Source organism: Glycine soja, chromosome 11 (assembly GCF_004193775.1).
Source record: "Glycine soja cultivar W05 chromosome 11, ASM419377v2, whole genome shotgun sequence".
NCBI classification, from domain to species: domain Eukaryota; kingdom Viridiplantae; phylum Streptophyta; class Magnoliopsida; order Fabales; family Fabaceae; genus Glycine; species Glycine soja.
The window spans coordinates 9,789,086-9,813,797 of record NC_041012.1 but is presented as its reverse complement, the minus strand read 5'-3'; the positions used below and the strand labels follow the sequence as shown (position 1 = coordinate 9,813,797).

Sequence of the window (24,712 nt, the reverse complement as noted above, 5' to 3'; positions counted from 1 at the left end):
TTAGCGTGATAATTTTGCGGGGTCTTATTAGATTCGTGATGTGGTGCTACTGCTGCTTATTTTTCCTTTTGTACAGGACGCGTATGAAATGGTCGAGTAAAAAAACTGAATCGTTCGTTATAACAAAAAACATGAATAGGATTTGTTACTTTGAACCTGGTTTAATGGTTAAATGTAGGGGGGTTGTCTAACTTCAACTAAAAATGGAGGTAAAACAATTTCCGAGATGATTAATGTAATTAAGAAAATCGTACCGAGCATTAATTGTACCAATAATTATTTATGGAATTGTTTAACTTAGGGCTGTGTATCGGTATGATTCGGGTCTGAAATGTTAAAACCGACCAAAGCCAAACATTGCTATTTCAGGATCATATTCGACCGTGAAGCGTCTTCCGGTTAGTCGCTAGTGAGGCAGTCGCACTGCTTTATGTGGTTCTGAAGAGGGGAAATAGACAACAAAAACAAAGAAAGGAAAAGGGAGAATACTTTTTTCCAGCAAGCATAATAATATAGATATCCAATGAAGAACAAAAAAAAAAAAAAAGACCACTGATAGATTCACCAAACATCACCAATGCATGCACCTTCCTCAAGTATGTTTTTTTCTCACTCGTGTCAAAATTCTACTGGAATTGTTACCTATTTGAACGTCAGAATACTTGCAGGTGTCCTCTACCCTTGCGATCCAAGACCACATTCTAATTTAATTCCACATATGTTTTGTCCAAAAATAAAATGACGCTTTAAGAAGACGGTATAGAAAACTTATTAAGATCACTAGGTGTGTTTGTTTTTCCGTACATTCAAGGAGATGTAACAATGTGTTGCTTCTCAGAAAATAATGCATCGGAGCGCACGCCAATGGATTGAAACAGTAAAATAAACACACCCTAGACCTCCGAACCAGCCAACACAGTTTAACATTTCAACACTTGTAACCAAGTCCAACATGCTAGTTAATACTGTATGAAGGATCTGTTATTAAAAAAAGTTAAAATTTAATTGAGATGAAATGAAAGTTTAAAGTGGCTACATATTTGCAAAAGATACAAAATTTAAGGTAAGTTTTTTTTTTTTGAAAGTTTAAGGTAAGTTGTATACTCTTTTTTCCTATTATTGTCCTAGGAAAGTTGAAAATGAAAAGACGGAATTCAGGCATGTTTGGGAAACAGTTCAATTGAATCTAGTTATGTTGTTCTTCTTTGGTGTCTTGGAAAGGGTAAACGGACAATTGGTTACTCTGAAAGACTTAAACAATAATGCAAAAAACACTCTTGTAAGTTGTCAACACCACCGAAATGTGTTTGGATTCCCTGCTATAACGTGAAATATTAGTATAGTAAATGATCTATTAACTGCATACATTACATAACATGGATCTCACCATACTGAATTGGGCTTCTCTACAACTCTACACAAAACACAATAAACATTAATCTACCACAAGGAAGCCCAATTCGATGCGGTGAAATACATCTTATATAATTTTGTGTGGTAAATAAATCATTAGCTGCACTAATTACTGTACATTTTAGCAGTAGAGAATCCCTACTTAAAAAGCAAAAGATGTTCCATTATCCTTAAAAATCACCTATTTGTTGCAGCTTCCCATAAACTTATGTCTATCAAATTTGCATTTTTATACGTAATGGGCAAAGCCTACCTATGTATAACAAATTGAGGAAAAAACTTGACACTACCTTCTAGCCAAAATGTCACTAATTCTGCATTTCATTTCTTAGAACATCCCATTTTCAAGACAAATTCCGATCTCAATTAGATTAATTTTCACAATAATTAATGAAATAAAAAAATGAAATTAATAGAGATCACAACATGACAAGAGCTCCTCACTTTCTCCATGGTTGGTTTCCAATTACTCCCGAGTTAACCAAACTGTACACAGCTCAAAATATTACTGAATTCCGCTTAGTTGTTGCATATCATGTGAGTTTTTGACCTTTTTTCAGGAGGCATTAACTGAGAACTTTGGCCCCTACCCCCCCTCATGAAATACATTTAGTTACACTTAACAGAATTGCTAGATGTGTCTTTGAACATTTTGAAGCTTAATGCATTCAACAATGCTCTTGAATACTGGCGAGAGGCCATTTTCCAATCTCCTCCTGTATTCATCATTGCCTTAAACTCCTCAAAACTGATTCGACCATCCTTCACCGAAACAAAGCAAAAATAGTTAGATACAAAACCAAGGTTTAAGGGTATTAAGTAGGACTAGTTTTACACTTTTTATTAGAAATATAGGATATTAGTGTTATTAGGATTGAATGGTTTTAAATTGCGGTTGCAGTGAGCCAGAAGACCATTACATTGTGGGAAAATGCGGCTGATGCGACCGCAACTGCGGTCGTGATGTGATTGTGGAGTGTCAAAATACCTTAACGTTGTGGCCGCAATTGCAGTTGCGGACCACAATTTAAAACCATAGGATTGGCTATATAAGTCTAAGTATGTACTCACGTAAGTTGATTTTTCTCACTTGAGTAAATCCACACTTTTCAGTTATACACTTTTACTTCTTACCTTATCCAAATCAACATCGTTTAGAATGTCTTTGACCACTTGGTCGTCACTGGCTTCCGAGTCATCATCTGATAGTGCATCTTTCAACTCCTCAAACTCAACATATCCACTCTGGTTCTTGTCAAAGTAACGGAACGCTTCAGAGAGATGCTCATCACTCTCTATCTTTCTCAGATGAACACTCATTGTGATGAACTCCTCATAATTGAGGGTGCCGTTTCCATCAATATCTGCCTGTTGTCATACGAAATATAGAGAAGGTTCAAAGAATTTGTTAAGGTTATTATCAACTTTGAAAGAGTTCTTAAGCTTCTTTTCTTATATTTGAGTTCTCTTATCCCTTATTTGCTTGCATGCTTGCCTTTCAATTTAGAATAATGTTTAGTATACACTTGCATGTTAATAGACACCAAGAAAGATAACCACAGATATGATACGTGATATGGTGTGAGACAGATAAAAAGAAATGAGAAGTGTCAAATAGGTGTTTATACTATTGGGGTGTCCATATATCATTATTGTTTAATTTAGCATGTAAAGAACTTACAGCATCCATTAACATTTCAACATCAGGATCAGGAATGGCGTGTCCAATCATTGAAAGGCCATCTCTGAGCTCTTCAAATGACAAGTTTCCATTCTTGTCCTTATCCATCATATTGAACATTTGCTTAAACACATCAATTTGCTCATCTGACAGGTTATCGGCCACCACCTGAAGAGAGGACCCATTTAGGAGTGTAAGGCTACTTTGAATTTAAGGTAGCAATTAGCAAATATTCCTAACCTTAAATTCAAGAGGGATGAACTTACTCTAAGAACCTTCCTTTTGAATCTGTTCATCAAGGAGAATTGCTTGATCCTCATTCTCACTTGATCTCCAAGAGAAATAGTTCGACCATGCTCCCTATTTTGTATCCAGGAATTATCTTCACACAGAAGAAGATAATTATCAATACATTCCTCGTGATTAAATTTACTATCTTAAACACAAACTTTTTGGACAACTAGTGACTTTGAGTAAGCAATTCTTTTTGCCATGCCAAATTACTCCCACATATGTAACAATTTCTTTTTCAATTCTTAATCAGTAGATTTTAATGCAGCTTACTAAACATGTCCATGTTTGTATATTTAACCTCAGTATTAAAAAACAGTAACTGTTTCTTTTGCCTGAAATCTGTGGCACATACCAAGAACTTCTTGAACTGTTATCCGGGTGAATGGATTTGGATCAAGCATGCGCTTAACTAGATGTTTTGCTTCATCAGAAACTTTAGGCCACGGATCTCTTGTGAAATCTACTTTGCCCCTGATGATGGCTTGTGCAATCCCTTCCTCGGATTCTGTACTAGTTATAATCCAATTATCAGAAGGAACTCCATGCATAAAACAATTAAACTTTCTGAAAAGGTACTTTAGAAGAAAAAAATTTCTTGCTTTGTTCACATGCATGAATCAAAATGGAACATTACCTGCCCAAAAGGGTGGAACTCCACAAAGTAAAATATAAAGAATAACTCCTGTGCTCCAAACATCAATTTCTTGTCCATAGTTACGTCTTAAAACCTCTGGAGCCATGTAATAAGGACTTCCAACAATTTCACTGAATCTTTCTCCTGTCATCACCACATTGTGAAGTTGGTAATTTAGTTTATACCATAAGTGTATGTTTGGTTTGGCATTGGAAAATTGATTATGAGTACAAAATTGATTTTGGATTTAGAATTGATTCTGAGTTCAAGTAACTTTGAGTAGCTTTTGTGTTGGACCCAAAATTTTATACTAAATTTTATTCTTACCTTCATTTTATAATAAAAACATCAAAGCATAAATCAAGTTACTTCAAAATTAATTTTAACTATCAATTTTATAAAATTAATTTTATTAACGCTCATCCAACCACCCACTAAAAACAGTGAAAAATATATGCCATGCTATAATAGTAGTAGTACTAAAGTAAATTTATAAAATTATATAAACCTTACCGGACTCATAGAAGGTGGAAAGGCCAAAATCAATTGACTTCAATGGAGCACTCTCGCTTGTATCTGCAAATAAGAAATTTTCAGGTTTCAAGTCCCTGTGTATAACTCCGTGCTCATGACACACCTGCAAAAAGTGCAAAAAAGAAAAATGTTTATACAAATGAGAGGAAAAAAGAAAAAAGAAAAAGATCATAAGTTGTAGTTTAGCTTCAAATAGGAAGAGAAAAACCCAAAGCAATCATCCCAAGAGAGAAAGAAAAAACAGGACAAACTCTGCAGCAGGACACTTTCAGAAATTATATATGGACTTCTCATAATCATATTCAACTATATTCTTCACTCTCCGTGCAATGCATACATGTCTGACTAAAAACTTAAGTACCCCCTGTCCTTTAGCTTCGTTATTTGAAGAGTAACGTATTTATACCACAAAAATTATACACAACAGATAAGAAGATAAGATACAGAAGTAAATGTGTAGAAACTGTTGTAATAGTCATAACTTATAAAATCACTCTTGTATTTTATTCTGTTACATTTTTAAAATATAGGACTTGTATGGGTAAGCTTATTCGGATGGTTTTTTAGGAGTGAAAAAATAAAATGAACTTCTCCATAACTTAAAAGTTAGTTTATGTACAAGTTAGTTTGTAAAATGAACTTCTCATATAATTTCTCTAAAAAAAAAATAGAAAACTTTCACAAATTAGCTTGACATAAGTTAAATTAGGCTTATATAAAGAAATTCATTTAATTTTTTCTTCTAAGTTTATAACCCGTATGGTGCATGTTGTTGCATTTTAACATTCCTAACAAACGCAATCCATGCCACACAACAAACAAACAAACAAAAACAAAAACTTAAGAGAAGAAAGCACAGCCATGCATGCGGGGTCATTTTCATTTCTATTTCCAATACAAACAAACATTCAAAAACAAAACAAAGAGGTAAAAGGTTTAAAAAAATGGTCCATGACCGTGATTTAAGTCGCAAAATCAAGGTTTTTAAACTCTCAATGACCGCAATTGAGACCATATAGGTCACATTTGTCTGTAATTTGTCAGGTGACATCAATAAATATGACAACGACAGATATTTAAAATCTTCATGTATCTGTAAGTAAAAATTAAAAAAAAAAAACAAAAGAATTGAAAGGGTATGACGTACCTTGCAAACTTCAAGTATGGTTTTGACAACATTAGCAGCAGCACGTTCGGTGTAATGTCCCTTAGCAACAATCCTATCAAATAATTCACCACCTTCACACAACTCCATGACAAGGTAAACAGCGTCTTTGTCCTCATAAGCCTCCTTGAATGCAACAATGTTAGGGTGCTGAGGCAAGTGCCTCATGATCTGTACCTCTCTCCTCACGTCCTGCACGTCAATCTCCGTCCTCAGCTTCGTCTTCGATATCTTCTTGCACGCAAACGCCTCGCCACTCTCGACATCGACGACACGGTGCGTTACACCGAACTCGCCACGCCCCAGCTCCTTCCCGAACTGGTACTTGTCAAATATATTCCCAGGACTCGGCCCCGACACCACGTTCAGCGGACGCGCCGTCACGCTCGACCTACGCGCCGCCACGCTCGACCTTCGTGCCACCTCATGCCCGCGCCCTCTTGGCGTGGAGGGCTTGTGATTCGGGCTCCTCGACCTCTTGCGTGTCCTCACGGCTTGCGTTGATATGCAGCTTCCCATGGATGATAGCTAGGTTTAATGATAATTCAATAACTCAAAACAACGTTGTTTTGAAAATATGTAAAAATGTTTGGTTTTTTTTATGGTAACGATAAGAACAACAATAACAAATAGCAATGTGTGTGTTACGTTGGTGTTTGTTGTGTCGTATTATAATGATAATGTACTATATATCCAAAGGGAATTAAAAGGGTTGTGATGAAAGTACTAAGTTGGTGTTACCCAATCTCCATGGGAAGGCAAAGATCATCCTAGGAGATTGGGAAACTCTAAATTGCGAAGAGGGCGATCAGAGAATGAGAATGGAGGATGAGAAGAGAAGCTATATTTGGTTTTGGGGGAACATGGGTGTTGATTTATGAGCTGGAGCATTGGGAAACTCATAGTTGGTCATATCCCGCCATTTTCTTAGGGTTGTTATTTTTCTTTTTTCATGTTTTTGGTCAATAAAAAGACATGCATGCAAATTAATCACAGAAGAATTAATATTCTCTCACGTACGGTTGTTTCATGGCTAGTTCTGGTTGTTATTTGGATGGTTTAAGGTTATTTTGGATATTCGTTTACCGAAAATAAATTAAATAAAAACGTGTTGGTGTATATATAAGGAAGGGTAAGTTAATTACTGGAGTGACCCTTTGTGGACTTTGAAGTGGAGAATTACTTCCTTAAAATCAAGGATATTATTAATTAATCAAAGTCCACCATAATCCTTTTTGGGAAAAAAATTTGAAGAAATTAATATCACCCAATAAGGGCAGCATTAGAAAATCAAGAACAGTATCTTAAATATTCATATATAGAACAATCTATATTGATTATAGATATGCCTACTTTGGCTAAGGAATTTGCAACTTGATTAGTCTTCTGCAATTGTTGATATATTAAGAATCAACAATTGATATTATAATATTGTATCATCAATGTTCAGACAGAAGGACTCAAATTTAGTGTCCATCGCAAGTTCTTCTCAACTGAAGAAACATAATGTGGATTGCAAACACTTGTATATGAAATCATAGCAGTGTGTGTCGCAGATCCTCCAAGATATATATAGTAAGTTCTCTTCACTGTAAAAGCAGAAAGGCAAGTACTTAATCATTTCTTGCCCACCCTATTCAATTAAGGGTTACTGAAAACTTCACTTGCGCCACTCCTTAGACACGTCATTCAAATTATGTTGGACAAAGAATGCAAGCATCATATCGCGCACCCTACATATGATGCCAAGTTTCCCTTGTAATCTTACAATCCCTCACACACTAATGGTCCCTAGCTTGGATTATTGTTAAGATCGCGACCATACAAGTAATAAAGAAGTGATAAAATATCGTATCCACAAGAATTCAACAAGTCTTATTGTGTTCTTATGTTCTCGCATTTTGTAATAGAAAAACTTAAAAATAAATCTTTGTTGCTTTCTTTCAATTCAAATTTTGGTTTTTCTTTAAATCAATTAATTATAAATAATTTTTATTGGTTAATATTAAATAGGGCTTGCTAAATTATGAATCACCCTTCTATCCTTTAGAGTTTAGAATGACACCTAGACTTAACCGATTTTATTTACTACCTGCAACAATCGGATACACTTGTCGAGGTCTCATCAAACTTTCCTAAGGAAATATTTTATTGTTTTATCATGTCATATGCATGTTGTACAAGAACATTTTAGTTTCCACGAGTTACTTATTTAAAATATTATTGTTTAGCTTTTTTATCATTAGAGAATACCTACCCAACATGTTGGATTGCTTAAAATTAATTTTCATTACTTCTATAAGTAATTAATACCATTGAAAAAAAAAAAGATATATGAATTATTTAACTATGATATAACATTGTAGAAACCAATTAATAAGAGATAAAAAAACTCAAAATAAGTTATTTAAATTACACCATCAATATGCTCTAAGGAGCAACTAGGAGTCACGGAAACACTTAAATGAACATAGAAGCATCTCCCAAAGCCTCATCTGTCCAACATAACCGCAATTATAAGGTTGCTTGGGTGATAAAAAGAAAAAGGATGAAAAGAGAGGTTACGGGTTCAATTTTTAATAACTAATATTTGTAGATAACTAAAAAAACTAACATTAGCGGATAATAAAAAAAATCTGACGAACCTAACCTCAAAATGGGACGAAAAGTACAAAGTTTTCTAATAAGCTACTTAAGATGTATAGATTTTTATTTTTTATTTTTAAAAAACAAGTTAGTTGGTTGGCATTGGGACTGTTATTTTCTTTAATTTTCACGCTTTTGGTCAAAAACTGTTTATCAATCACAGAATAATATTCTCTCCATGCTGTTTTGTTTTTCTGCACATGATTCAGTGCCTCTGCTATCACAATTCGGTGAGTTTTGGTTGTTATTGGATGCCAAAATTTGTTTTATTTGGATATTCGTTCAACAAAAATGAAAATGTAGCATAAAATTAAGGAGGGAAGTTACTACCACTAAAGATTAAGGAATGCAGCTGCGTTAACAAAAAACAAAATGTAGCATAAATATTAGGTATCATTTATAATAGTTATACTCAACTCAAATAAAATTCTCTTTATAAACTATACATGTGGCTTGTAAATATTAAAAAATTAAAAAAGGAAGTTACTAAGTGTCCCTTTGTGGACTTGAAGTGGAGAATTAAAAGAAAATTAATGAAATGGAAAATGGTCTGATCATACTCTCAAAAGAATTTATTAATGGACAACAATGAGTGGACCATCGAATTTGCCAATGGAGCTCAATTCTGAGACGTCAGTATGGCCACTGAGCTTGCAAAACTCCAATTTCTGCCCCATGCTTTGTTTTGGGTTGAACTTCTAACAGTACAAATTGTACAACACAAGTAAAAGACAGTGTTCTACCTTTTCTTCTTTGCTATTTAAGCACTGTGCTCTATTCTTTCTAGGCATTTTTTATATCTCTTGCTTTGATCAAACTCGGAACAGGTAATGTGGTTTTCAGAGTGGAAGCAAGGTAATAGGTTTTAAATGCAGTTCCTTGTCTTCTTTTTTCTTCCATACTGTTTTTTACTATGCATGCATCTGTTGTAGGTTGCACTAGGTGAATTAGGCTTGCATAGTATTTTTGTCACCAAATCAAAATTCATAGGCTTTAATCTAATAATCGTTGCCCCACTAAAAAATTGCTAGAACCTCTTCTGAGTGGATTAAGATTTTCTTCCTTAACACTTCATTTGAGTTTATTGTCTCTAATTCTCCGCTCAATTTTATTATTCACCCATTTTAACAGTGTTTTCTCCCAAGGGAAGCTATCCGTTTGACATTTTCTTGTAAATACCCCCTCAGCTTGTACAGTGTTTTCTCCCAAGGTAATTCTCCCCTCAGCTTTGCTCTTTTTTTTATTGTTCATTTATATTATATAAATGTGTTTATCAGCCAAAACATTTACTTCCAATACAACTATACAGGCTTAGATTTTGGTTAATATATGACAAATAAATTGGATGGCATAATTTCTTTATGAATTATTTTCCTTATATCACACTCATCAATTCAGTTTAATTGCACTATAAGGGGTGTTCCTCTTCCTTTAACTGTGTGTGCTTGTTTAATTATTGTTATGTAGGTTGTCTTTTGGCTTTATTTGGTAAAGGTTACATGTGGAATTTGATCCACTTTAACATTCTCATGTATGGCTTCTTAAACTAAATGTAATTTTAAGAGTACTGAAAGGAAATAAATTTACACTGTTTTGGATTAATGGAAAGTACTTGATCCAATAAATGATACTATTAGAAGGTCATGAGTTTCAAATTCCTAGGTAACAGCAGGGGAAATGGTTGGCTTTACTTAATCAACAAACCCTTAAAAATTCAATAAACTTTCCATCTCAGTTCATACTTCCTAATGCTTGCAATGAGTATTATTCTTTAAATTAGATGCTGATTTGAAATTTCTTAAAGAAATAAAGTTATACTCTTGTTATCCTTTTGCTTTTATTATTACCCTTAAATATTTCCTTGACATTTTTTACTTTTCTTTTCTTTGTGATTGAGAAGAAAAAATTCGAAAAGGACAATCCCTGATTAATCCAATTTAACATCGAGTCACTGATCTTAACAAGAAGAGCTTCTGCAATGAGTTTGACTGGAACTGTGAATGATGATGCAACTGCTACAAATTCTCCGTGTTGTTCTGAAGTTTCAGGGTCTGTGTCTTATTGTGGATGTTCATCTAACAACAGTTCCACTCATCTTTGCATCAAGTGTGACTTCAATTGTGATTCTTTACTCACTCTTGAAAATGAAGACTCCAAGTGGATGATCTCAGATTCAAAGCCTTATTATGGATGTTGTTCATCTGAGAAACCTTCATCTCCTCTTAGCACCAATGGAATAATACATTTTGACAGATCAGAAGATAATAATATTTCAGTGGAGCATCTACTAGAAATTGAAGGCATGCAAGAGTTCAATGCTGATGAACCACTTTTTTGGCCATTTGAAGGGAAATTCAACTGGAATTATTCTGAGGAATCAAGGAGTCCATTTTGTATCTCACCAAGGAAAAAGGTTGTGTTTGGTTCTAGATCAATGACATCAAGGATAGAGGAAAGTAAACGTAAAGACGATGGAAGCGAATGCAGTGTAACATCTGAACCATCAAGGATAGTCATGCCATCTAAAGGTTCAGCATTGGTAGTAAATTCAGAGTTGAATGATGAGAAAGTTGTATTGAAAAGCAGAGATGGCAACAAACTAATATTTGTTGACAACCTTAATGAGGATCATGGGCCAAACTATGAGCTTCTTCCATTGGCTAGAGGAGATTTTTCTTTGGATCAAGAGCCTGAGATTCCAATTGAGGCATTGGTAGGACTCAAGGAATTTGATGGACATGAAGGGCTTGATTCAGAATTTAATGGTGATGATGTTTTCATGCTGGAGGAATCTCTCTTAATAACTCATGCAAGTGAATGTGTAGTTTCCAAAAAGGATGAATATTGAATAGCAAGCTGGACACTGATAAATATCCGAACAGGGTTTACATGAGTCATGACTTTATAAGACCCCTTATAAGAACGTTGAAATTTTTGGAGAAATAATTAAATGTTATCAAAGAGTTTAGTTCAATCAATTACTTATAAACGTCTAACTTTTTCAAAAATTTATCTGCTAATTTTATTAAACAAACTCGTTACAAATTATTAGACAAAACTTAAATATAAAGTACTTTTAGTATTATCATCCAATTAGAATTACAGTTTTAATTTAGTGATCTACATAATAAAAGTTTGCATTAAAACATCAACGAAGAATATTGAAATAAAACTCCAATACAACACAAAAAAAAAACATGAAATTGTATGAGCATTATCTTTTTTATTTCCTCATAAAACAAAATCCTACTGGGTAAAGGTTGTTTTAGGAATGAATTGGCCTTCTCTCATCTTAGCGTCAATGCTAGAATTATAATTCCTTCCCCTTATAACCAACTAAAATTTTCTTTTAATATTATGGTGCATTGTTCTACCTGCTGTGTTGTCCGATGATAAAAAAATAATGGACATGAAGTGACGCCTACAATTAGAGTTTGAGTTTCTCTAAGGAGGATTTCATAATGAAACGCATAAATTACTAGCGGATACGTTGTGTAACTTAAGAGATGAATTTCATCTCATGGAGATAACCCATATATACTCTTTACCGTAATATACCCAATTAACATTCTGATATAAAATGGAATTTCAACGCGAGGGGCATAATGTCCCAATTTAAGCAACAACCTCTTAATCTACTAGATTTTCTTCTCTTTTTTTTCTGAATACTAAACGATCAAGACTTTCAGCAAACCCGCATCTGCAACCAAAACTTCAGTAAACCTGATTGCAGTGACGATAAGTGAAACTGACAAATGCAGAAAGTTGACTTGCCCGCATAGTAACCCATTGTAAGATGAGAACATAACGTCAAGGAAAAACTTTTGTGCATTATAACTTTCGGTATCTTTATGTATTCCAACAGGAATGGCAAGCACCAAGAAACTATAGATGAGATTTTTTACAAAGATTATCAGTTACTATGAGTGAACTGGCCTGATTGGGTTTTCTGTCAATTTTCTCCAAACCATCCTCCCACAATGAATCAAGGTCAAGATTGCAACCAAATAAAGAAGAGGAATGCCAACAGCACAACCGCCAGGCGCCAAATTCACCAGAGTCTGAATAAGGAAACATCAAGTCAAAAGAAACCAGTTAAGCATTAATTGAAGGCAAAAGTAAACATTATAAGATATCATATTCGTAAATCTTAACTAATAACAATAATTCAAAATATATCGAGGGGACCTCTTTATTATAGTTTCAATCCAAATTCAAGCAGACAGGTACCACTAGATGCTACATTAACAACATAAAAAATTGGGCATAAAGAATTCATTTGCCAGCTATTCAAAGCTTGACACAATATACTTTGTTAGGACTGATCCTTTCTCTACATCCTAACATGTTTGAGTTAATCATTTTGCCAACTTCACAAATCTATACAGCAGAAAGTTATACAAACCAAAAACTACATGGTTCTGTCATATCGATATATGATAGTTTGGCATTTCGTTTCTGGATTCAAGACTATATTAGTTGGAAAACATTGGCTAAAATGTTATACCTTTGCATCATTGCTTAGGCCCTGGCCTCATATTGTATATTAGCTGGACAACAGCTAATAAGTTGACGTTGGTAAATGGTAATGAAACAAGAGAAGATGGCTAGTTACTAGTTACTGTTGTAAATTATAGGGCAAAAATATAGTGCAGAGTGTGAGATTTTACCACCATTCCAGCAACAACGTGAACGATGGGAACAAAATATTGATCCACTTTGTTCCCCTCTGTATACCCGTTAAATGCGATGACCATTGAGAAAGTGTGGATTATGACAAATGCAAGAGCAATAATTGCTGCAATGTACATAAAAAATGGTGAACTAATTGGAGGGGGTGAAATATTAAAAATACCATAGCACTATTTGAAATTTAAAAATTCGCAGCTACTGTTGTTTATGTATAAGTACTGAGGCTTAATAGGAAAGTCCTATTCAAGATTCTCTTGGCGAAACTCTATCCAAACTCTTTACATTCACATTAATGAAATAAATACACAATAAGTCCTTAGATAAGCATATTTTTCAAAAGTTTGAAGCTGTAAAATCCCATATTATTCATATACATGCATACAACAACCAGCAGTGGGGAAACTCACCAGAAAGAAGGAAAAATGGAACTCTTGAACAGCGGTCAACGAAATACGTTGCTGGACCAAATGCAGGAGTTAATAGGCTGATGCAGAAGAACACAGCATGGGCAACACCATGACCCAACCCACCAGCTGTGAAAATATCCAAAATATATTTTATTAAAAAACACATGTTATTATTTACAATATAGATCTTATTCCAATAGGCCATATCATTTTTCAATAGCAACTTAACAAGTTATTCATTTTATCATACAATTAAATTCAATCAAGGATCTAGTTAAATGCCAAAACAAAGATAAAAAAGAGTAAGCAGTATTGAGAAGGTTGTTCCAGCATCTGACAAAAGCAAATAGTTAATAGACTTATTCAAATTTGATCAAACAACTGCAATCTTAAGGATAGGAAAGTAGGCATGAAAACCTCCATTTTCTTACCCAGAGCAATCAGCATCTTATCTGTCAGGTGAAGATGTGGTTTTGATACTCTGTCAGCAAAGGCATCTAACATGTCTTCTAACCTCCTACACAAGATGAACAGGAAAAATAAAATGAAATTAATAATCCAGACACAAAAGGTAAAAGCAACACCAGTATACCATATCAATACAAAAAAAGTTTCTACGAAATGGTTAGATCATATTGTAAAAGAATTTGTAAAACCATAAAATAAAAACAACAACAGCAAGTTTAAATTATAAATTTAGTTCCTATATCTGACACTGTTTTTGGTTTTAGTCCTTACAAGACAACTGTTTATAATTCCCTTTCATGCTGTTTAGTAAAGTTATAACGGTGTTACAATTTTTCACACAGGGACCAAAGCAAAAAACGGTATGTTAAGTTTAGGAACCAACATATAGAATTTTTTTAATGTAAGAACAAAAATGAAGTCTAAATTTTTTTCGTGTAGGTTCTATAATGAAAAACAGTGCTAAGTATATACCCCAAATCCAATCCCGACCATAACTTTGTCAGAAGATAGGATTCAATTTGCAGGTTTTTTCATATAGACTAAAACAAAAAAATGGCATCAGGTGTAGGAACCAAATTTGTAACTAAACCTAATAACAGCAGAGCAGAGAGCAACGTAAGCTCACTTATATATTTTCCAGAAGAAAAGTCTGAGGGCTTCTTGAAAAGCAACAGATGAGAAAATGAGTATTCCAAAAGGCCACGAAGCTGTTGTGCTGAGAGGCAAAACCCCCCTCCATATTCCAGACAGCACAATCAAACTAATAAGCCACAACAACGTACTGCATCCACGATCAAAACATCAAAGTGTAATTTGAAGTGACTACAACAGTGATCATAAAACCCTAATAAAGGAAATAGTAATAAAGGCGAGGATCAATTTGAGGTTATAAGAGATCGATGAAACCGAAATGGAGAGTACCTGGAGAGAACTGTGAGAATGAGGAAGGGTTTTTTGGAAATGACGGAAACGAAGAGGGAGAGAGAGGGTCCTAGTGCTACCAGAGCGTAACCGATTCCTGCTGCTACCGTCATCGCTCTCTCTCTCTCTTAGGAACAGAAGAATCTCAGAAGTAACCAAACACTCCCTTACTCCTTCTCAATTTATTTATCGTGTTTGGATAAATATTTGTAAAACTAATTTTGGTCCTTGTGTAATCCAGTCACAATCTAGTTTCTAAAACAACAAAAATTCTGATTTAGTCCGTAAATATCTGAAATGTGCAAAAATTATATCATGTGTTAAGTTTTGTAGAACCATTCACCTTAGCTTATAATGTTTAAGAATTAATTTAATATATTTTATAAAATCTAATTTGCGGACAAGTTTTATGGCAAGACGTAACTACTGTCATATTTTTTAGTTTTTACACATTTAAAGAAAACAAAAAATTTCATTCTTTTAAAGACTAAATTTAGGGGTGCTCAAGGTATGATTTAGCTTAAAATCAATTCGAACTAAATAAGAAAATTAAGCGCAATGTGATTTAATTTAAATTATTTATGAAATCTAAACTAAACCAAATCAATATTTTCAATTTGGTTCAATTCAATTTTTTTAGTTTAAAAATTCTACTGGTGAGTATTAAAAATGCTTAAAAAGTTTGTTATAATTAAACAAAACTTGAATAATAACTAATTCAACAATTAACGGTATAAATGGTCAACTTAAACTTTCAACTTGAATAAAAATCATTCAACTTAAATAATAAACCATTAAACTTAAAAGTAAAAATAATACCTTAATATTTGCTTCCAAGTTATAACAACTAATAATAATAGTAAGTGTTCTCGCTATAGAAAGGATCACAAGGAGAGTGATTTTGGGCTTTTCAGTTTAGAGTTCCATAAGAGAGAAGAAAGTGAGAGATTGAGTTTAGAGTTCCACAAGAAAGAAAAAAGTAAGAGATTAAGTGTTAAGTATTTTAATCTTAAACTTAGACTAAGTGTAAGTGTTTTCATTTCACATAAGTTCAAAGTTACATGATCCTATACGTATATGACTAACATGAGTCCTATATTAAACTAATGAGTGTAGTTAGGTTTAGTTCAGTTTTCATGTATAAAATCAAATCAAAAATTGAACCACACGTTTTGAAAAAAACAAAAACCAAACTAAACTGATGTCTTTCGTTTTTTTGTGGTTTGCAATTTTTTGGATTGATTTTCAGTTTTACGCTCGATTTGGTTTGATTTTGAATATCTCTAACTAAATTGTCATCAGTTTATAGATTCATGAACCAAAATAGTCATTTATCCTTAATTTTGATTAAAATTGATTTATATATTTAAATATTTGTATTCTTTTTTTTAGTAGATATTTTTATTCTATAACCAAGCTAGAAGCAACATTTTTGTATAAAGTTCAAGTAAAAAAAAAACACATTTTGTATAAGTTTTCACTTCAATGTAAAAACTATAGAATTTTTTTTAACTCAAGATCAATCATACCTGTAGTCAATTTTTTAAGGTAAATCAAACATAAATATTTACTTAAAGATTCCATTATCTCAATGTAATGGAAAACATTTACTCAATCAATCTTGTTGAAATTATTAAATGTGATTTTTTGCTAAATATATTATCAAGTATAGAATAATTAGTTAGTTAAATGGCAAATTGTTACAAGGATAGATCAATGCTTGTGGCTGAAGTCATTGCAAGAGCTAAATGAAGAAAATATCAAAAGAATGGAATTTACTTCAAGCAAAGAGACCATTCAACAAAAGTTTGCACCAAAGCAAATTTTAATGAATTATTGTTCCTACACAAAAACAAACTTTTTTCTCTATTTTCTGTTTAGAGCAATCTGCAGCATTGCGTAATTTTTTTCTGACCTAATAAAGTAGCTATATTTATATAAAATTGAAAATCTGCATATTATCCTTCATCTCTCTAATGATTAATGAACATTGAATCAGCCGAAAAGATAAATCCAGAAAACATAAAGATGGAAAAAATATAAAAATCAAGGCTTATAAAAACCCCAGGTTTCAGATCATCCAACGGTGAATACAAGTATTTTTACAAAAAATATACATCTCTCTAGATGTGGGGCTGATGTAATGTAAGCCTAAGAGTAGTAATGTTGGTCACAGCAGTACTTAGAAATATGTATGTACATGTGAAAACAGGGCATGACAACTCGTTCGTTCAAATTAAACCTGTGACAGAAAATAAGGAACCAAAATCCAAAAGAATGGTTAAAGGGTCATGTTCTTTTGGGGGTTGTCCTTGTCCATGTCAAACCCTCTTGTTTAGTCCAGACTTTTTGGACTTGGAAGAAGATGGGCTTGAGTTTGAGGTCTCCTTGAAGGCTGAGGGGCATAACTCACTTATGCTGCATTCTCCACAACGAGGTCTTAGAGGTGTACAAATTGTTTGTCCAAATCCTACCTGGTCATATTCAGGTCACAAAAGATGATGTTACTCTTTTTATCCGTAAGAATCAAATACAAGTACCAGGGGTTTACAATGACTCACTCACTTTGTTCAACCAATTGAACTAGGCCCCCTTAATAAAAATGTTACTTAATTACATTGTTGAAACAAATAAGATGCCAAAATATCGGACAGGTAAAAAAACAAATGAATTTTCTTGTCGTTGGTTGGAACACGAGTCCCACACATAGCTGTAAAATATTCAAATAACTATCTTAACACTAATTTGCCATATAAAACTGACTAATGAAGCAAAACATAGCAAATTATAACAAGAAAATATAATTGTACAATAAAGAGAAACATGAAATAAGATTATTAAACCGATGAAGATTGAAAAGAGATCAAAGAAAAAAAAATATTGCAAAGTGTTCCATTGCATGAATAGCATATCTCAATTATAACAGCAAATTGTTCAACTATTACTTTGATAAAGAGTTGGACATACCAATAGAGGATTTATTGGAACCCATTCTTCCTTTGGAAGCCACCGTTGCAATTCCTCCCTCGTCTCTTCGGGTGTCGAAGTTTTCTAGCACAAATTAAATAGGATTGGCAACTTTCAATTGACCTTTAGAAACAGTGACAAAACAAAGAAACTAAATAGTAAATCCAAGCCACTTGAAAGAGCTTATTTGTTATCCCTAACTATGAATGAGTTCAGACATGCTATAAATATGTGACAGATTTTTTTCTGTTCTTTAGGTTACTAACTATAAATGTAATAAATTTCTGATTATAATTTAACATTTATCAACGAAAGAATATGCCTTCATATATTATACCAATATATGTGTGTGTGCAATAATTTGCATAAATTTGTTCCCTAAAAGAAGGAAATCTAATGAAGTTCATTACAACCGCACCAGCACCAAGATGTGAGAACAAATAAATAAGATAATAATGCCCCCATGCATAAACTGTGAAGCGGCAAAACTTAAAGGAACCTGTTTTGTGCCCAGTCTTGAGACCCACCCAAGGCGGTTGCAAATGCGGTGGACATGAGTATCTACACATATTCCTTGAACATTGTTCCATCCAACATTCATAACCTAATTGCACCAACAAATTAACTTCAGAAAACTAATGAAACATATTGTTTGAATTAGAAAAGCAATTACACATACCAAATGAGCCATCTTAGGACCGATGCCAGGAAGTAACAGTAGTTGCTCAATTGAGCTAGGTATGTCTCCATCATACTTCATGAGACAGATATTTGCAATTTTTTTCAAGTTAGAGGCTTTTCTAGTATAAAACCCAACCTGGAAAAAAAACACCCAAAAGTACAAACACAAGTTCAATTAATACAGCACAAAATAAAACAAGACCTTAAAAAGAAATTGGCAAGATAACATGCAAGCTAAGACATACTGGAAGGTTCATAAGTATCTTCCTTAACTTGCCACCAAAATTCAAATTATTTGAATCTCTGGAGAGGAAATAACTTTAAAAGGAACAAGGAACATACAGGATAAATCAGCTTTTTGATGGTTTCTTCATCAGCATCATTGATTGCATCAGCAGTAAGCAGATCATTTTGAAGAAGACGTTGGATTGCTCCTATTCTTAAAAACACACTAGTAACTAGAACGGTAATTGAAGCATGACAGACATTTTCAAGCAACTACCCAGTATGAATTACATACAACAAGACAGATGCTAAACAAAATCTTGGGGGGAAAAGTATAATGTGGCCAAATTATTTGTTTAAATTAGCAATTAATTTGCAATATATTCATTTCCAGAATTCAGTCATCTATATCAAGAAATACAGAAAGTATCCATTTTTGCTTTCCTCTCCTCCCTTAATTACGTCCTTCTACTATTTTTTCTTGTCATGTCATGTTTTATAAGAAAACATATGCTTGACATTCCAATTTCCTGCATTTTCTTTCTTTTTTTTTTCTAGTAATAATTTGCTTTCTCTTAGGCAGTTGGTAACACCCTTCTAGTCTTCTACCATCACAAGAAATGCTCTATTAATGTTCATTTAAACTACTTCAAATGTGGAGAAGCTTTGTTTGCAAATAACTTACAAATCCATTTTCAACAACCTAAAGATGTTGGTAACAGGGTTTTTGTTACACTGGCAAGCCTACCAATCTTCCCAGCTTTCTCAGAACTTAAAAACACAACCGTATTAAACTTATTACCCAAATCCATGACAACCTCAATTCAGACAAAACAAGCCACAATAATTCGTCACTTTCTTCTAGACATTAACAATCTCATATGTCAACCAATATTTTCAGTTTCTCTTCATTAGCCATCTCAATAAGTTGACATAAGAAACTTCAGCCACTCTGAGATATATTTCCATATAGCAAGTTAATGCTGCTAATCTCATACTTTCATAAGGCAAAAGTGTGCTAGATAGTTGATAAAAAAACAGAACATTATTATCCTAGAAAGCATCTCTATGTACAAAAGCCAAGAAACTTATCTACGACTTATTTATACTATAACTTCTGAAGGCATATATACTCACCATGAGTAACAGGATCCTTTGTTTGGCTTGATAAAAGAGAAGATACCAGGACAGCAAATCTTCGTTCCTAATTATACACATAAGAATTTAGATGAGGGTAAACTTATTGACGTCATGATTCATAAAAAATATAGAAGTTAAAGTTATTACAATGTCCCTGTAATCACAACAGCTATAAAGAATAGTGCGGAAAAAAAATATCTGACAAAAAGACTGACAGATAGAAGATTGACTAGTTTGGTCATCATCATCATCTACTAATTGAATGAATAATGGCTATACTGATTGATGAATGACTATTGATTTGTCAAATCATCAGCATTAACCGTGTTGTCTTTTTCTGCCCCAAAAGTTGTGCAGCAACCCATAATCTATTCAAATGCAGATTTAGTAATCGCTTAAACGTACCAAGACAGAAACCAATAAATAAACGCTTATCTTTTCCCCATAGATCAAATTAATAGCAGTAGAATACTGAGTCAGACCTTAGGAGGTAGTGTTTCCCCAGCTTTCTCGCATCCCATAGTATCTACTGGTGCATCTGCAGAACACCTCATTTTGCGAATCCCCTCAAGCACCTTTTCCCATTGGGCAGGTGACTCACCTATATCATATATTAGTTTCAAAATTTTGTCAAAGATGATTTTTGGAATACTAAGGGTTAAGCCATCCGGAAGTGCAGTTTAGGAATTCTATTTAAAAATTAACAAAAAGAACTAAAGAGTGCAAGTAACAAACAAAGCATTGCTTCTTTCTAAAACTGTTTTCTCAATATAAAGAGAAGGAGGGTAGAATGTAGATTATTTTCCTTTATAAGAAAACACCTAAAAAAATTGCATTTTGCAACTATATACCGTATCACTTCTAGTTCTTACCACTAGATCTTGTTGAAGCAACTTCACTTGCCACTGGAATCGCATCTGATCCCATTTCAGACTTCCCTGGAAAGTAAAGCTACTTATATGAGAACTCAATGTTTCAATCAGAAATAGATGAATAAGAGAATGTTTGGTTTGCACAATGAGTAACTGGGTAAGCATGTCTCAAACACATCCATGCATACTTCTAGTTCTAACCCTGGTTGGGTAAGATCACCAATATTTATTAACTAATTCCAAGGTAACGCAAAGCAACTAACAAAAAAAGCATCAGCGTTATTAATATTTATACCAATCCAAACCCATTCTCATGTTCCTATTCCTATTTTGTTTTAGGTAATCCCCTTCTTTTTTCAGCTCTATATATATACATCATAACCAGATTAATTTATTCTCAAATCACTATAGTAATCTATGAAACAATTCATTACACGCCTAAGTAGGAACCATTGCAGCAGCTGTGAATTTAAATATGCTTAGCAGATAAAAGATTACGTCATAAATAAACGGTTCAAGTTGCCATTAGTGAAAATAGGGAATAACAATCAACATTGCAAACTTTAGGGTAAAAAAATGAAGCACTTACCACACTGAGTCAATTCCTTTGCTCCACAATACGCAAATTCTTCAATCTCTGGTAGGCCAAACTTGTGTGTAACCGGAACCTGATATAACTCATTGCAAGTCACGGTTAAAAAAATAATTACATTTCAAGTAAAAAAAAAACCTTATTAACACATGAAGAAAAGCTAATGAATCATAACTTAGACACCCATTGATCCATTTATGCTGAAAAGTGAAAAGAGAAAAACAACGATGGAAAAAGTTGAGACCTTGAGATCCTGATGATCGCTTTGTTCAAGTTTGAGGGCCATATTTCTGGGTCTCTTATTTCTCCTCATAAAGACACGAACTTGGGAATGGGTAGCTTCAATAATGGAAGTGGTATTGGAGGGACTGGTGGCTTTGCAAAAGCTTCGAGTTGTCTCAGACATCATATTCATCACTCACGCCCCAACGAGGAGGAGAAACCGAAACGACCAGTATTCGATTTGACAAAAAAGCCCCTTAAAACCTTTTGTCATTTTTTTTCCTAGTCGTCCCATTCGCTAAGTGAAAGGGGTGCTTACTAATTCGGCCTTGAAAATAAATAAACCTGATTAAAATTATTTTTTCAATAATTAAACTATTATCAAATAATTTAATCTTATCTTGACCATAATTATCATATGAGTATTTCTTTTTTATTTTTAATAATAATAAAAATAGAAAAAAAATTATACATAAAAATATAAAATATTTTATTCAGTCATTCAATTATAACTCATCCTATATTATGATCAGACAGTAATATAAAATTATTTTACATGATAAATAGATATTAAATTCATAAAAAAAAACTTTACAATAATTCAAAAGACTATTCACATTATTTAACTGCATTAATTTCATTTAAAAAATAAATTTATTTATCAGATTATCATATAACTTGATATCAATTGTTAAAAAATAATTAAAAATAAAATTTCAAATGATGGTGTGTTAAAATAATTTTATTATTAGTTAAAATTTACTTAATGGCAATAGATAAAAAAAAATATTGTTTATATTCGAGATTAGAAGAAAATGTAATATATTCTTAATTTTGTCCTTAAATTAAGAATCAACTACACACTACAAAACAAAAATTAAAAATGTTTAAGAAAGACATCGATAAGGACCAATTGATATTTATATTAAAAAAAACCTATTTAATAAGTTTTATTTTATGTGTAACCAACCGATAAGAAAAATATGTGTAACAATCAAATTAAGAATATATAACACTTAGATGTACTAACAAATGTATTGAATTCAGATTTTTAAGAAATTATGATAAAAGATTTTGTGACATTAAATTAAAACTATCATTGAGAATGATAAAATCTCATACTTTGCCATTGAGACTTTTAATGATTAACTGTGTTAAAAAAAATATATAAATATTTGTGAATTATTTTATATGATAGATCTTGTGTGACTTTTTTGTGTGTTACACTCATCTAACAATTTCACCAAAAATTCTTAAATTTTTCCTTAAACATTTCTTCCTCCCATCACACATAATTCATTAATTTTTTTTTTTGTTGAGGGTAGTTTGTATATTAGAATAATACTTATAAGTATTTGGTAAAACTAAATGTTAAATTAAAAAGTATTAATTTAAGTAATATTTTAAAAAATATTAAAAATCACTGAAAAATTATTTTAAAAAATTTCTTATCTAACGTTCAAATAAACTTTTAAGGCAGGAAAAAAAATTAAAAATTAATTAAATATTTTATCAAACATAATTAAAACACTGAAATATGATCAACTCTGACAAATCAATACAAAAAGAGGGATTGTAAATCCATGCAAAAATCATATGTAAAACTCACTTATGATTAATAAATTTTCCATATTTATGTTGTTATTATTATTATTTTAATCAAACTCATGATATTTTTTTATTATAATATCTTTTTTTTAATCACTAAATCAATCTTATAGTTTTTTCTTTCTATATCATGATATATATATATCTGCCACTACTAATATTTATACCAGTCCTCACCAACCAAAGGTGAACCTCCCCAACCATCTCACCATTCCATACGCACAGCATATTTCACATTTGCATTCCATAAAAACATATGTACAAAACTGGTCCGCACCTTCCATACTATGCTTCGTGATACTGCCAAGCAACCCACAAAGCAAAGGATAATGAAAAAGAAAACTAGAATTAGCTTTTAAAAAATAGTATTCAACAAATTGTATTGCTTTTACCTTCTTTTTTTCATGACTTCTGTTATATAGAAAAAAATTAAACATTTTTTATAGAGTCGGCTACAATCGTATTTTCCTGTAATGATTAATAATGTGGATGTGGAAAACGCATTATATATATATATATATGACATGACAAAGATGTGCATAGTGAAAATGTGATATTTTATTTGTAATGTGATCGATATTTAAAAAAAAATATGAAAATCAAATATAAAAAAATATGTCAAGAATTAAAAGAAAACTAATTTAAGGAACATTTGTTTCACAAATGATTTTTTTAATCTCAGAAATATTTTTTCCTGGGAATATAACATAGAATATTATTCTTGGGTATTATTAAAAATTGTGTTTGATTAACTATTAAAATTTGTTGAAATTATTTTTTGTATTCACAAGAATAATTAAAACTTGTGTTTGGTTAAGTTATTTTTTTCTAAGAATATATATTATAATTACTAAAATAATTTTATTACAAAAACTCTCATTATACCTATTGTTTCCTCACATGTTTGACAATTAAATTGAAAGAGAAATAATAATTTCCTATTAAAAGAAAATATTAGAAGGAAAAGAAAAATTATCGTAAAATGTAAGAATGAAATTAACAATAAATCAACTTGTAAGAACATTGTGCATGAACAATTTGTAGGATTTCAAAAAAATAAGCATATATCATAAAGGGAACAATGAGAAAGTAGTGGGGTAAGGACTAATAAAGGGCAAAATGTGAAATTATGTATTTTTTAGGAATAAAATATATCATGATTAATTTTTTTTATCACCTCATAATAATTGTGAGACAATTTTTTCTGATCATTTATTCTCAAGAATAATAAAATAGTTCATGAAACAAACTCTCCCTTAAGTAGGAATTTGAAAAAAGATGATTTTACAAATATTGAAAATATATTTAAGAAAAAAAATAAGAATGATTTTTTCATGTTTACCACTATCACCCTACTCATGCCAATCATATTTAATGCATGTTCACATTAATTAAATTGATTTGTTTTGACTTTGGTTTCTTTTTAACAGTAAAAAATAATTTAATTTGGGTAATTAAACCGGTAACTTATATTATACCAAACTGTATATGTTAAAATATATTATTAAATAAAAATTATTCAATACAAAAATCATGGAGGTGTATTGAAT

At 32.2% G+C, this 24,712-nt stretch overlaps 4 protein-coding genes across 7 annotated transcripts; 1 reads left to right on the top strand and 3 right to left on the bottom strand.

The window, feature by feature from the left end:
* Nucleotides 1–1,718: 1,718 nt before the first annotated feature.
* Nucleotides 1,719–6,560, bottom strand: LOC114375073 (calcium-dependent protein kinase 24-like). The gene is made up of 8 exons (XM_028332821.1): nucleotides 5,704–6,560; nucleotides 4,536–4,659; nucleotides 4,023–4,166; nucleotides 3,741–3,893; nucleotides 3,361–3,476; nucleotides 3,095–3,262; nucleotides 2,548–2,781; nucleotides 1,719–2,175 (listed from the first exon to the last, which is right to left on the bottom strand). The coding sequence occupies exons 1-8, from the start codon at nucleotides 6,238–6,240 to the stop codon at nucleotides 2,023–2,025; spliced, it is 1,629 nt and encodes a 542-aa protein (XP_028188622.1). The 5' UTR covers nucleotides 6,241–6,560; the 3' UTR covers nucleotides 1,719–2,022.
* Nucleotides 6,561–8,963: 2,403 nt separating this feature from the next.
* Nucleotides 8,964–11,345, top strand: LOC114375047. 3 transcript variants are annotated; one of them, XM_028332792.1, is made up of 3 exons: nucleotides 8,964–9,194; nucleotides 9,499–9,577; nucleotides 10,268–11,345. In XM_028332792.1, exon 3 carries the CDS (start codon nucleotides 10,346–10,348, stop codon nucleotides 11,213–11,215), a length of 870 nt encoding a protein of 289 aa, XP_028188593.1. In that variant the 5' UTR covers nucleotides 8,964–9,194; nucleotides 9,499–9,577; nucleotides 10,268–10,345; the 3' UTR covers nucleotides 11,216–11,345. The 3 variants fall into 3 exon arrangements, with proteins under 3 accessions (XP_028188593.1, XP_028188591.1, XP_028188592.1); XM_028332790.1 differs by having other exon boundaries at nucleotides 8,964–9,222; XM_028332791.1 differs by having other exon boundaries at nucleotides 8,964–9,577; nucleotides 10,265–11,345.
* A 577-nt stretch (nucleotides 11,346–11,922) lies between these two features.
* Nucleotides 11,923–15,158, bottom strand: LOC114373496 (gamma-secretase subunit APH1-like). 2 transcript variants are annotated; one of them, XM_028330969.1, is made up of 7 exons: nucleotides 14,856–15,158; nucleotides 14,560–14,715; nucleotides 13,898–13,983; nucleotides 13,467–13,592; nucleotides 13,038–13,165; nucleotides 12,875–12,928; nucleotides 12,299–12,428 (listed from the first exon to the last, which is right to left on the bottom strand). In XM_028330969.1, exons 1-6 carry the CDS (start codon nucleotides 14,966–14,968, stop codon nucleotides 12,914–12,916), a joined length of 624 nt encoding a protein of 207 aa, XP_028186770.1. In that variant the 5' UTR covers nucleotides 14,969–15,158; the 3' UTR covers nucleotides 12,299–12,428; nucleotides 12,875–12,913. The 2 variants fall into 2 exon arrangements, with proteins under 2 accessions (XP_028186769.1, XP_028186770.1); XM_028330968.1 differs by lacking the exon at nucleotides 12,875–12,928 and having other exon boundaries at nucleotides 11,923–12,428.
* Nucleotides 15,159–16,878: 1,720 nt separating this feature from the next.
* On the bottom strand, nucleotides 16,879–21,810 carry LOC114374496 (endonuclease III homolog 1, chloroplastic). Its single transcript, XM_028332148.1, has 10 exons — nucleotides 21,577–21,810; nucleotides 21,330–21,408; nucleotides 20,741–20,806; nucleotides 20,351–20,469; nucleotides 19,866–19,932; nucleotides 18,846–18,937; nucleotides 18,502–18,639; nucleotides 18,322–18,426; nucleotides 17,823–17,906; nucleotides 16,879–17,329 (listed from the first exon to the last, which is right to left on the bottom strand). The coding sequence occupies exons 1-10, from the start codon at nucleotides 21,745–21,747 to the stop codon at nucleotides 17,177–17,179; spliced, it is 1,074 nt and encodes a 357-aa protein (XP_028187949.1). The 5' UTR covers nucleotides 21,748–21,810; the 3' UTR covers nucleotides 16,879–17,176.
* Between the last annotated feature and the right edge of the window lie 2,902 nt (nucleotides 21,811–24,712).